Here is a 12529-nt window from a genome sequence, read left to right as displayed (position 1 = left end):
TTAATTTTAATTAATTAAATAAAGATTTAATTAATTTGAAATAATAAAATCTGTAATATGTTAGGGTAACTTGGATATAAAAAAATGTGTAAGGTCTAGCAGTCATTTTTTACATCATCTTCAGCCGTTTTTCTCAAAATATTTTTGGGAAAAGTAAATATAGCTTTCAATCAGGTGAACTGAATAAAGGCCAATACTTGGTTTCGTGGAGGCTTATGATTCAAACCGATCATCACTACCATTAGTCGTTGTTGTCCTTGTTGTTTTTCAAGAAACCCACTATAAGTATTCGTATCCTTTCCTCCCGTTTTTGGTTTATCGTACTTGGATTGTTGGTGAGACTATCGAATTTTTATTTCCGCTAGTTATGTGGTTAGCCGACGATCCCAATAGTGGCATCAGAGCCACTTGTATGATTCAAATTAGGGTTAAATTCTTGGTTGATACGATATGTATGAGATGCATGTTCTAGTTTTATCATTTTCGGTGAATAAGTATGATATTATTGTTTGATTTGATAACCGCAACGATTAATATGTTAATATATTTTTTACAATTTGTGTGTTGCTGTAAGGATTTTATGAAATCCATATGTCAATTGTTGACATGATGATCGGTGGGTGTGCGATAACAAATCATATTTGGCAATGGAACAATTGTTGTTCCGATGTAGAAAAACCTTCGGGATTGAAAATCCAAAAAAACATGATTATGTTGATAAGTTTCATCAAATCATGAGGTTTTTCCATAGAAATAGAATTGTTGTTTTTCAAAAAAAATCTCACCGGGTGTACCGCGACGGTTGATGTCCACAAGTAGGGGTGTAAACAAGCCGAGTCGAGCTCGAGTATTACTAAGCTTGACTCGAACTCGAAAACTATAAATCTAAGCTCGACTCGAATACTCACGAGTCTAAAATTTTCAAACTCGACTCGAACTCGAAAGATAATATTGAAACTCGACTCGAACTTGAAAAGGCTCGAACTCAAAAAAAATTCAAGAGCTCGACTAAAGCTCGAAACTCGAACTCGATTGAAGCTCGATTTTGAGCTCGATTTTAAGTTTGATTCAAGCTCGGTTCTGAGCTCGACAGGTTTTATTTTCCTTTATTGAAACCCATCCACTTTTATACACTCACTTTACCTCTTATTCCCCAACAACCAACGATGTGGGATATCAAACCAACTCAAGTTCAATGTTAAGTTTGAAAATCTCAACAATTTACCTTATACAATAGACTTCAATGGCTTCCATCATTATACCAATATTCATCTTCTTTTTCTTCTCTTCAACTTTCTCTCTCAACGTTTCTTCAACAAATTCTCTGAACCCAAATCTCAATTTCATACAAAGCTTCTGCAAATCAACTCTATACCCAGGTTCTTGTTTCGATTCACTGAAGCTTTCCATTTCAGTAAACATCAGTCCCAACATGCTTTTCTACCTCCTTCAAACCCTCAACACTGCATTATCTGAGCCTGCGAAGCTAACAAGTTTATTCTCCAACGGCGGAAATGGAAACGTGATCGTCGAGAAACAAAGAGGCGAATTGCAAGATTGCATGGAACTCCATGAATCAACACAATCTTTGTTGAAAAAAACAGTGTCGAGAATCGAAGATGAACACAAGCAAACCTAGTCTTTGTTGTTCTAGTATCTGAAAATTGACTAATAAATGAAAAGTTTCAGGTGTTTCGAGATGGGAAGTGGATTGAAGAAGATGCATCTGTTCTTTTTCCCGGTGATATCATCAGTATTAAACTCAGTGACATTATTTCGGCTGATGCTAGACTCCTCGACGGTGATCCGCTGAAAATTGATCAGGTTCTTCTGAAACCTGAACTGATTCGTTTTCTTTTTCATGTTGAACTTTGTTTTCTTGATGTTAATTCTCTTTTTCCATGTTCCAGTCAGCGTTAACTGGTGATTCTCTTCCAGTAACAAAAGGCCCCGGTAACATTATTTACTCGGGTTCTACATGCAAACAAGGAGAGATTGAAGCTGTCGTGATCGCCACCGGTTTTCATATGTTCTTTGGCAAAGCTGCTCACCTTGTTGATTCTATAAATCAACAAGGACATTTTCAAAAGGTCCTAAGATCAGCTTATTTTCGATTATTTTCCATGTTCTTCATTTGTTTCATTCATGAAATACTTTGGTTCCCGATTTTGTTAAACAGGTGTTGACTGCCATTGGTAATTTCTATATATGTTCCATTGCGGTCAGAATGATAACTGAAATCATTGTCATGTACCCAATTCAACATCGTAAATATCGTCCCGGAATCGACAATTTACTGGTACTACTCATTGGAGGAATTCCTATTGCCATGCCCACAGTTTTGTCTGTTACAATGGCAATCGGGTCTCATCCTGTTCTCAACCCATGATGCCCAAGTACTTAATGTTGTTTTATAGGTAGCAGGAATTAACATTCCAAGCTTTACTGAGTTCCCAACCTGGAAGTAGCAACCACTGCCAAAGAAGATATTTAGGAAATTTTCTTGCATTTGTATGTAAAAGCATCTGGGAAATGTTTTTTCAGCTAGTCATGGTAAGTTCATTGGATACTAAATGGTAAAAAATAAATAACACATTTCAAGTATATTTTTTAAAATATCAATAATTTTGTAACAAAAGGAAATGTTGTTCTCCATAAAGGTTTTGAGTTTAAAAAAATGCATCTATAGGATGTGTGAGCATTGTTAATTGATTAAGAAAATTTTAAACATATATTACTTTATAACTATCCCAAATTCTACTTCCATTCTAAAACACTTTAATTTTTTATAATTATATATATCATAATCCTATCATGTATTTACCTCGACTATTCATATGATTCAAACTCGTCATTTTCCTTTAAAAAAAATGGTGATTGTATGATATTGATGTTAACCTATTGACTAGGGTATGATAAAATATGATCCCATCGTTTTAGTTGTATTTGTACATCAAATCTCCGTTTACATTATGTCGTCGAGTCAGTTCTTGAAATATTTTGTGAGTCATTCTCAATCACCAAGTTGTGTATATCTATTTTGCATGTTGATATGTTTATGTATAAGTATGCAAATGATTTATTTAGGAGTCACATAACATCATTTTGCATAATTTGTATGTTACCTTTATGTGCATAACTTAACTCCTATCACATAATCAGGTTAAGGGTTTAGGGTTTAGAGTTCATTGTAAAAACATTAATTAAACAATTTATGAGGTAAGTACAATATAGTATCTTGATATTAAATGCTTAAACCCTTGATATTTACGATATTTGAACTCGAAACCTCAAAATATAACAATAATTTAAAAAATTAGTTATTAAAAATTTGAGGTAGTTGTATTATAGAATTTTTAATATATTTTTAAAATTTTATAATTATCAATAGTGTATTTTTAATATATTTTTAATAATATAATTTTAAAAAATCTAAAATTATAATATAACATTTTTTTCGAGCTTCTCACGAGCTTTTTGAGTCGAGTAATGAGTAGCTCGTTTTGGATCGTTCCGAGTATTTATCGAGCCTTGATCTAGCCGATCTCGAGTAGCTTACGATCTGTCTCGTCTCATTTATAGCCCTACCCGCAAGGGCCTTTACCCCTTGACCCTTCATGAGTATTATAGATTGTAGGCCTATATTAATATTTTTAACAAAGGCGTAACAATGTGTATATATATGATATGTTTGTTTTATATTGTGATTGACATGCATGGTTATATACCTTGTTCAATTTATAATGGTTGAATTTGAAATACGGCCTACGAGCCATGCCTTTCTATATCTCAGTTGTATTTGTCTTATCATCTTACTCCCTCATATGTAAAACGAGCTTCTTCTAAAATTGTAATCTTATGAAGATTCATATGGAGCAGAAGAACTGACTGAACTGAAGGCGAGAAGATACCTATAGAGCAATCTTAGGTTTTAGGGTTTTTGGTTCTCCCATTGGCTTGGGATGGGCCACCTTAGTTATTATTTTCAGGCTACAACCATTGCATATTATTTATTGCTATATTTGTTATGTATGCAATGCATCAAATGATAAAATAAGAATGAATATTGATGAGATCAATAAGGGCTTAATATTAAAATGAACAACGATGAGATAATTATGCAAATCCCTCTTTATAATCTAAGTTAACTTAATCGTCCAACATTTACGCTCGTTAAGACTTCGATCGATATTGTGTGGGCTTTACTAAAGAATTGACACATAAATCTATCTTGGTTGAACACGAAGAATAAGCAAGTGATATTCACCGATTTAGATATTGGTTGTTCACCAAAAGGAGATATGAGATGTAACTAGTAAAGTGTTACTTACCTAAATAATCACTATCCTAAAAGAAAAGCCAAAGTTGATCTAGGAAGTTGATGGATTATGGATCCTCACCTACTAGAAAAATTTTCTTTGAATTTTTCTAAAATTAAAATAGAGAGGGCTTTTAATTTTGAATAAAATAGTTGGAGTAATTTGTAAATGAAGACCTATTTATATATTTTTAATTCAATAAATTTACTTACTTTAATATTTCCATTGTTTTAGATTTAATGGCAAACAACACTTTATCACTGCGATCACTCCTCGAGAAGGAGAAACTTAATGGCATAAACTTCCTTGACTGGTTTCGTAATTTGAGAATTGTTCTCAATTGGGAAAGTAAAGAATATGTCATTGAAGAACTTGTTCCTGATGAACCAACATCTAATGCTTCAAGTGCTGAGAAAGACAAATTCAAGAAACATATGGATGATATTTAGACGTTGGATGTCTAATGCTTGCCACCATGACTCCTGAACTTCAGAAGCAATATGAGGGAATGGTTGCATTTGAGATGATTCAAAATATCAAGGAAACATATGAAGGGAAAGTACGTCAAGAGAGGTATGAGACCTCTAAAGCTCTATTTCAATGTAAAATATAATAGGGATCTCCTATAGGAGCTCATGTCATCAAGATGATGGGTTACATTCAAACATTGGAAAAGTTGGGATTTCCTCTCAAGATGAATTGGCTACCGATGTTATCCTGAAATCGTTGCCAGATAGCTTAAGCCAATTTGTCCTTAATTTCAACATGAATGAAATTAACAAGACTTTGCTATAGTTACTTGGCATGTTACAAACTTGTGAAAGTAACTTGAAAAAAGTTAGACATAAGTCTATCCTGATGGTCCAAAAGGACAAATGAAAGGGAAATAAAAAGGTTGCGACAAAGTCTAAGGGCAATAGTAAGGCCATACCGAAAGGAAAAAATGCATCGAAACCCAAAGGGGGAGTTAGCAAGGAAGGAAAATATTTCCATTGCGATAAGACCGGACATTGGAAGAAAAACTTCCCTGTTTACCTTAAAGTGGTCAAGAAGGCAAAAGAAAACGGAACGTTTGTTTCATGTATTTATGTTATTGATATTAATTTGTCAACATCTACTTCTTGGGTATTAGATATCGGTTGCGGTTCTCATATTTGTACTTTTGTACAAGGACTGCAAAAAGAGAAGGAATATGGCTAAAGGAGACGTAGACCTACGAGTAGGAAATGGAGCAAGAGTTGTTGCATTAGCTATAGGGACATATGTTTTATCTTTGCCTAGTGGACTTGATTTAAATTTAGAGGATTGTTATTTTTTGCCTAGTTTGACTAAGAACATTATTTCTATTTCTTGTTTGGACAAGATTGGTTTCGAGATTATTATTAATAATAATTGTTGTTCTTTTTATCTCGATAATGTTTTTATGGTTCGGCACAATTGGTTAATGGTCTCTATATTTTGGATTAAGTAAACACCATTTATAACATAAATATTAAAAGATCTAAAACAAGTGGCTCGAATCAAACTTATCTTTGGCATTGTCGTTTAGGCCATAAAAGTGAGAAACGCATATCAAAACTCAATAAATATGGATTCTTAAATTCATTTGTTTTCGAACAATATGATGTATGTGAATCTTTCTTGTTGGGAAAATGACTAAATCTTCTTTTAATATTAAAAGAGATCGAGCAAGTGATTTATTAGGGTTAATACATAGTGATGTATGTGGACCGATGAATACACAAGCTAGAGGTGGATTATATTACTTCATTACTTTCACCGATGACTTCCGTTGGTATGGGTATATTTATCTTATGCGCCATAAATATGAAGCCCTTGAAAAGTTTAAGGAATTTAAAAATGAATTACATAATCAACTAGGCAAGAGTATTAACGCACTTCGATCAGATCGAGGTAGAGAATACTTAAGCATAGAGTTTGATGAACTCCTGAAAGAATGTGGGATTGTTTCACAACTTACACCACTTGGTACACCACAGTGGAATGAAGTTTTTGAAAGAATGAATCGAACACTGTTAGACATGGTTCGATAGATGATGAGTCATAGTGATCTTTTGACTTCTTTTTTGGGACATGCACTTGAAACAACCACTTTCACACTAAATCGTGTTACATCTAAATCGTTTCAAAAGACACCATACGAGATATGCATTGGGAAGCGTCTTAGTATGTCTTTTATAAAGATTTGGGGTTGTGAAGCTTATGTAAAACATCATATGTCTACAAATATCAAACCTAAATCTCATAAGTGTATATTTGTTAGATGTCCTAAAGAAACTAAGAGATATTATTTCTTCAACCCTAACGAGAACAAAGTGTTTATTTCTCGAATGAGAGTTTTTTTCAAAAGAGAATTTCTCTCAAAGAAATAGAAGGGTATAAATATTGAACTTGGAGAAGTTCAAGAACACAATATCAATGAACCTAAAGTTAAACATGTTTCACAAGTTGTTGAGGAACAATCAAGAGATTTAGAAACACAACCACTATGCATATCCACAAGAGAACGCCATGACCTGAGAGATTTGGATTTCTCGTTACCACACATGGAGATGTTCTTCTTATGGATCAAGATGAGCCTAAACTTATCAAGAGGTAGTGTCTAGCCCTGGCTCTAAGAAATGGCTTGAAGCCATGAGATCTGAGATGGATTCCATGTCAGTAAACCAAGTGTGGACTTTGGTTGAACCACCTCAAGGGGTCAAACCTATAGGGTATAAATAAGTTTTCAAGAAAAAAATCGACAGGATGGTAATGTATAAACATACAAGGGGCGATTAGTTGTTAATGTTTTTCGACAAGTTCATGGTGTAGACTATGACGAAAGATTCTCCCCTGTAGCTATATTTAAGTCCATCCGGATCTTGCTCGCAATAGTTGCATTCCATAATTATGAAATCTGACAAATGGACGTCAAAATCCATTTCCTTAATGGAAAACTCAAAGATGATGTGTATATGACATAACCAGAAGGTTTTTTAGTTCCAAGAAATGCTAGAAAGGTTTGTAAGCTATAGAGGTCTATTTATGGACTAAATCAAGCTTCTCGAAGATGGAATCTTCGTTTCAATGATGCAATCAAAGAATTTGGTTTTATCATAAATGAAGATGAGCTTTGTGTTTATAAGAAGGCTAGTGGGAGCATTGTTTATTTCCTAATCTTGTATATAGATGACATACTTATCATAGGAAATGATATACCTACTTTACAGTCTATTAAGACTTGGTTAGGTAGTTGTTTTTCTATGAAATATTTGGGTGAGACATCGTATATCTTAAGAGTTAAGATCTATATAGATAGATCAAGATGACTTCTAGGTCTGAGTCAAAGCACATATATATACAAAGTGATGAAAATGTTCAGTATGAAATAATCCAAGAAAGGATTTTTGCCTATGAGACATGGTATTTCTCTTTCGAAGGAAATGTGTCCTTAAACTCCACAAGAAAGAGAATAGATGAATAATATTCCATATGCTTCGGCTATTGGTTCTATCATGTATGCCATGATATGTACTCGACCAGATGTACCGTATGCTTTAAGCATGACGAGTCAGTATCAGGTAAACCCTAGTGAAAAATCACTGGGATGCGGTTAAAAATATCCTTAGTTATCCTTAAGTACTTAAGAAGAACTAAGGATATATTTCTTATCTATGGAGGTGAGGAATAGGTTAGTGTAAAATGTTATACTGATGTCAGACTCCAAACTGAAAAGGATGACTCGTGATCGCAATCAGGTTTTGTGTTTTATCTTAATGGAGGTACTGTGAGCTAGAAAAGTTTGAAGCAAGACACAGTAGTTGATTCTACAATAGAGGTTGAATTCATTGCAGCTAGTGAAGCAACAAAAGAGGTTGTTTGGATCAAGAAGTTCATATAAGAACTAGGGGTTGTTCCTAGCATATCAAATGTTATAGAACTTCATTATGACAATAATGGAGCCATTGCACAAGCAAATGAAACCAGATCTCATCAACAATCCAAACATATTCTTAGGTGCTTTCATCTTATTCGAGAGATTATAGATTGAGGAGATGTAGAAATATGCAGAGTACTCACAGTTGACAACATTGTTGATCTCTTGATAAAGCTTCTTACACAGCAGAGGCATGATCGTCACACTGAGTCACTCGGTATTATATATGTGAGTGATTGGTCTTAATGCTTATGGGAGATTGTTACAGTTTGTCCAAAGACCAATCATATGATGATTATAATGATACATTTTTTACTGATTTTATTGAGTAAAGGCATTGCCGCTATTGTTTCTAGTTATATATATGTGTTTAACATAAACTGGAAGATAGTAAAACCCATATAATAACATAATTTTTATTATTAAAAGATCCTTATTCAAGTATTATTATGGGCATGGACAATAATAATACTCTTATAACATGTTCTTGATTGATGACAACGTGTTGTCATTGACATAGAGATGTCAGAATTGATACATGGTTATATTGTTAGAAAACAGTGTATTGGATTGACCACTATGAGTATATGTCTTGGATTATTATGTAACAGTCATAACATTGCTCATGGTGAAAGATTGTTATTAAATATATCTCTATATATATAGTGGGTGTGTATGATTAAGATATGATTTGTCCTACCTACATAATAGGAAATATATCACATGCCACTTGATTGAGTGAGACTAGAAATGCATGGTCATGCTCGAATAAGTTGATATGAGATATCACAAATTATTCGTTAATTAAAGTCTACTCTAGATATCAAGAAACAATAGATGGGCTATACAAGTGTGACTATTCCAAGACTTGTGCCTATTCTAGATATAAAGGAAAAAATGATGTAATACATAAAAGAGTTAATCACAAAGTTGATATGTCGAATCATATTTTCTTATAACATAGGTGACAATGATATATAGTTAGATGTCACTCATTGTATGTAATATTAGAATTGTTCTAATAATTACTGCTAACGTTACAAGAACCTACAGGGTCACACCCTAGGATTGAAATTAGCAAAGATTTATAATTTTTTGTACATTACTAAATATATCTAGAGTTAATATATGTATATTTGATATACATATGTTTTAATTATTCCGAATATTTAATTTGAATTAATTAAATAAAGGTTTAATTAATTCAAAATAATAAAATCCCTAATATGTTAGGGTAACTTGGATATAAAAAGAGGTGTAAGGTCTAGCAGCCTTTTTTTTACATCATCTTCTGCTGTTTTTTCTCAAAACAGTTTTGGGAAAAACAAATATTGCTCTCAACCGGGTGAACTGAGTAGAGGTTAAGACGTGGTTTCGTAGAGGCTTATTATTTAAACTGGTCGTCAACACTATTAGTCGTTGGTGTCCTTTCTATTTTTCAAAGAACTCGCTGTAAGTATTCGCATCATTTCCTCTCGTTTTCGATTTATCATACTTGGATCACTGGTGAGACCTTTGAATTTTTGTTTCTGCTATCCCACGGGGTGAGCTGACGCTCTCAACACATTCTCCAAGTACTATCCTTCTTAGGCATCAAAAGGACTAGAATGAAACATGGACTCAAATTTTCTTGAATGTAGCCTTTGTCTATCAATTCCTTTACTTGCCTTTGCAACTATTTGGTTTCTTCTGGATTACTTATGTAGGCTGGCCTATTTATAATGGTGGATCTGGGAATAAAGTCAATCTATTGTTCTATCTCACGAATAGGTGGCAAACCATCTGGGATGTCTTCTGGAAAGATATCTTCAAAACCTTCAAGAGTATTAGTAGGAAGAAAATTTTGTTTGTACATGAGTAAAAAAGTGCCTTTTGATTATAAAGGTGTTTTCTAATTTCTCCTCCACAGGCATAGATGTTCAATTTTTTGGTCTCTTTTCCTTCACCACTTCATTGGATTTCTTCATGGATTCCACACTTTTCTTAATAGTAATTTGGCTTTCATTGACTTAATTTGGTCAGGGGGTAAATTAACTTTCTTTCCTTCAAACATGAAAGAAAATCTATCGGCGAATACATCATGAGTGACATTCTTATCAAACTGCCATGGACGCCCGAGTAGGATGTAACTTGAATTCATGGGCAACATGTCACACAACACTTCATCCTTGTACTTGCCTATTAAAAATGGAAAAAGATATGTTTTGTGACCATTAATTCACCTCCGTCGTTCAACCATTATAACTTGTATAGGCTTGGATGCTTTTTTTAGGCCTAACTTCTCCACCATAAGAGTACTTGCTACATTGGTGCAACTTCCACCACCGATTATCATGAAACACACCTCATCTTTGACATAACATCTCGTATGGAAGATGTTTTATCTTTGTTCATCCTCCAAAACTTGAATGTTTAGTTCCCTTTTCACAACATGGACTCTGTTGGAGGTAGAAGGAACATAAACTGGAAACGTGGTTAATAGTAAAGAAAATGGAAATGTGTAAAGGACCTTACCAATTACTCTAAAAAAACTCTCAAAGTCACTCCAAAAAAAAATATATGGAACTCAGTTCACTCGTGTTTAACACTTATGACTTGAAGATTTTTACTTTTCCTCTTCTGATCTCGCATACTCAATTGCATTTTTCCTCTTCTTTCTCTCTTGTTAATTTCTAAAAGACTTAGGAAAGAGTTTTATGCTTTGTAACGTCAATTAAAACAAATGTTAGGTGATGAAAAAATTATAATAAAAAATGTGGCTAGAAATAGGAAGAAAAGAATGAAAGGGGTTACTTACTACAATGGACTTATAACCTTTCCTTCACCACAATCATGTTCTTCAAGATGGCTTCCATGCTTGATGGTGACTTTTTTGTTATTTTTTTTTCCACCCTTTTGACTTGTAGTGCTGTGTTTTTCTTTTCTTCTTGAACTCTTTTGAATTTTTGATGGGGTCTTCTTGTTTTTCTTTCTTTTTCCATGCATTTTTCTTTATTTTCTTTTATGGAACTTCACTTCGACCTTTTCTTAAGGTACTTTATTCTTTCTCCAATACTCTAAATATCTCTTGATGTATGGTGGTTGATGCACGCCTTGTATATATTGAAGATGACAATCAACTTATTGTGGATCTAGAAAGGAAGTAAGTAATACAGCAATAAGATAGGCTCAAATAAATAGGTTAGGGTAGTAGATGATAAGAAATATTGTAGGCTACGAAATTAATATATGAACATGATGATATGGAAAGAAATAAAGGAAATGGTTATAAAGAAAGATGGCTCGGCTATGGTTGAAATAAAGTGAACGTATGGTAAAGATAATATCTTTAAAAAAATGAGGAATAAACTAGGCTATTAAAGAGCCTAACACCAGACCTTATAAGCTTTCTTCAAGGATGGTAGATAAGGACTTGGTCTCTCTAGTTATATTGAACTAGTAAACAAAAGTATCTATTGAAACAGTATGAGGTTGACACCACAAGCACAAATACACTTGATAAGTCGATATAGTTCTTAAAGAACAAAATAGAGAGAAAATTCTCACAAAGGATAAATTTGATACAATTGGAGATGTATTACGACTAGTTAAGGCATTGGCTTATATAGAAAATAGAGGGACATGGCCGAATTATTACATGTTGCTTTGGCCATGTATGTGTCTTTATGAAGACACATAATTGTTCAATGAATGTACATTCCCTTTACCTAAGTGATGGTTCAGCTATCTCTTCAAAAGGTGATAATTTTTCGGTTTGAATGAAGATAAATGAGACTTGGTTGAGTAGTGTTGGTAAACATAATTGTTCAATGAATGTACATTCCCTTTACCTAAGTGTTGCTTCAAGTTGGCGCCTAGATGACTGGTTGCAAGCCTTGGTCGAATGATGATGTCATTTGGTTTCTTATATGCCTAAATGAAGTCACATAGACTTCACATATAGTGATAAGGCACATGATTTCTCCTTGGTGTCACATGATCTCCATGGCTTAGTAATATGAGTATAGGTTCGACCATGACGCATGCTTGATGTGTGCTAGGAGCTTAGGTAGCTAGCTAGGTGAGTTGAAGCTAGGTAGACTCAAGCTAGCTAGCAAGCTAGTGACACTCAAACTACTCAGCTACTACCTCAGTTACCCTCCAACTGCCTTTGGTCCTCAGCTCAACTACATAGTTGTCAACTACTCTCCAGCTAGTTTTATCTCTCGTTTAGCTCTTTCAGCTACCTTTAGGCTAGTGTGCTTATACTTTGAGCTTCCTTTAGCTAAGA

General features: G+C 33.8%; 1 protein-coding gene across 1 annotated transcript; it reads left to right on the top strand.

The window, feature by feature from the left end:
* The first annotated feature begins 1432 nt into the window (after positions 1-1432).
* On the top strand, positions 1433-12021 carry LOC120199266 (plasma membrane ATPase 1-like). The gene is made up of 5 exons (XM_039200407.1): positions 1433-1603; positions 1690-1824; positions 1911-2090; positions 2180-2374; positions 11983-12021. The coding sequence occupies exons 1-5, from the start codon at positions 1433-1435 to the stop codon at positions 12019-12021; spliced, it is 720 nt and encodes a 239-aa protein (XP_039056338.1).
* The last annotated feature ends 508 nt before the right edge of the window (positions 12022-12529 follow it).

This window comes from Hibiscus syriacus, unplaced genomic scaffold (genome assembly GCF_006381635.1).
Source record: "Hibiscus syriacus cultivar Baekdansim isolate YM2019G1 unplaced genomic scaffold, ASM638163v2 tig00005406_pilon, whole genome shotgun sequence".
In the NCBI taxonomy this organism is placed as follows: Eukaryota; Viridiplantae; Streptophyta; class Magnoliopsida; order Malvales; family Malvaceae; genus Hibiscus; species Hibiscus syriacus.
Note: the sequence above shows the minus strand (reverse complement) of the source record. Positions and strands in the feature narration are given on the sequence as shown.

Coding starts and splice junctions, on each gene's coding strand:
- LOC120199266 (XM_039200407.1), top strand. CDS start 1,433: ATGCTTTTCTACCTCCTTCAAACCCTCAACACTGCATTATCTGAGCCT. Junction 1,604..1,689: donor AATCTTTGTTGAAAAAAACA/GTGTCGAGAATC, acceptor GAAAAGTTTCAG/GTGTTTCGAGATGGGAAGTG. Junction 1,825..1,910: donor ATCCGCTGAAAATTGATCAG/GTTCTTCTGAAA, acceptor TCCATGTTCCAG/TCAGCGTTAACTGGTGATTC.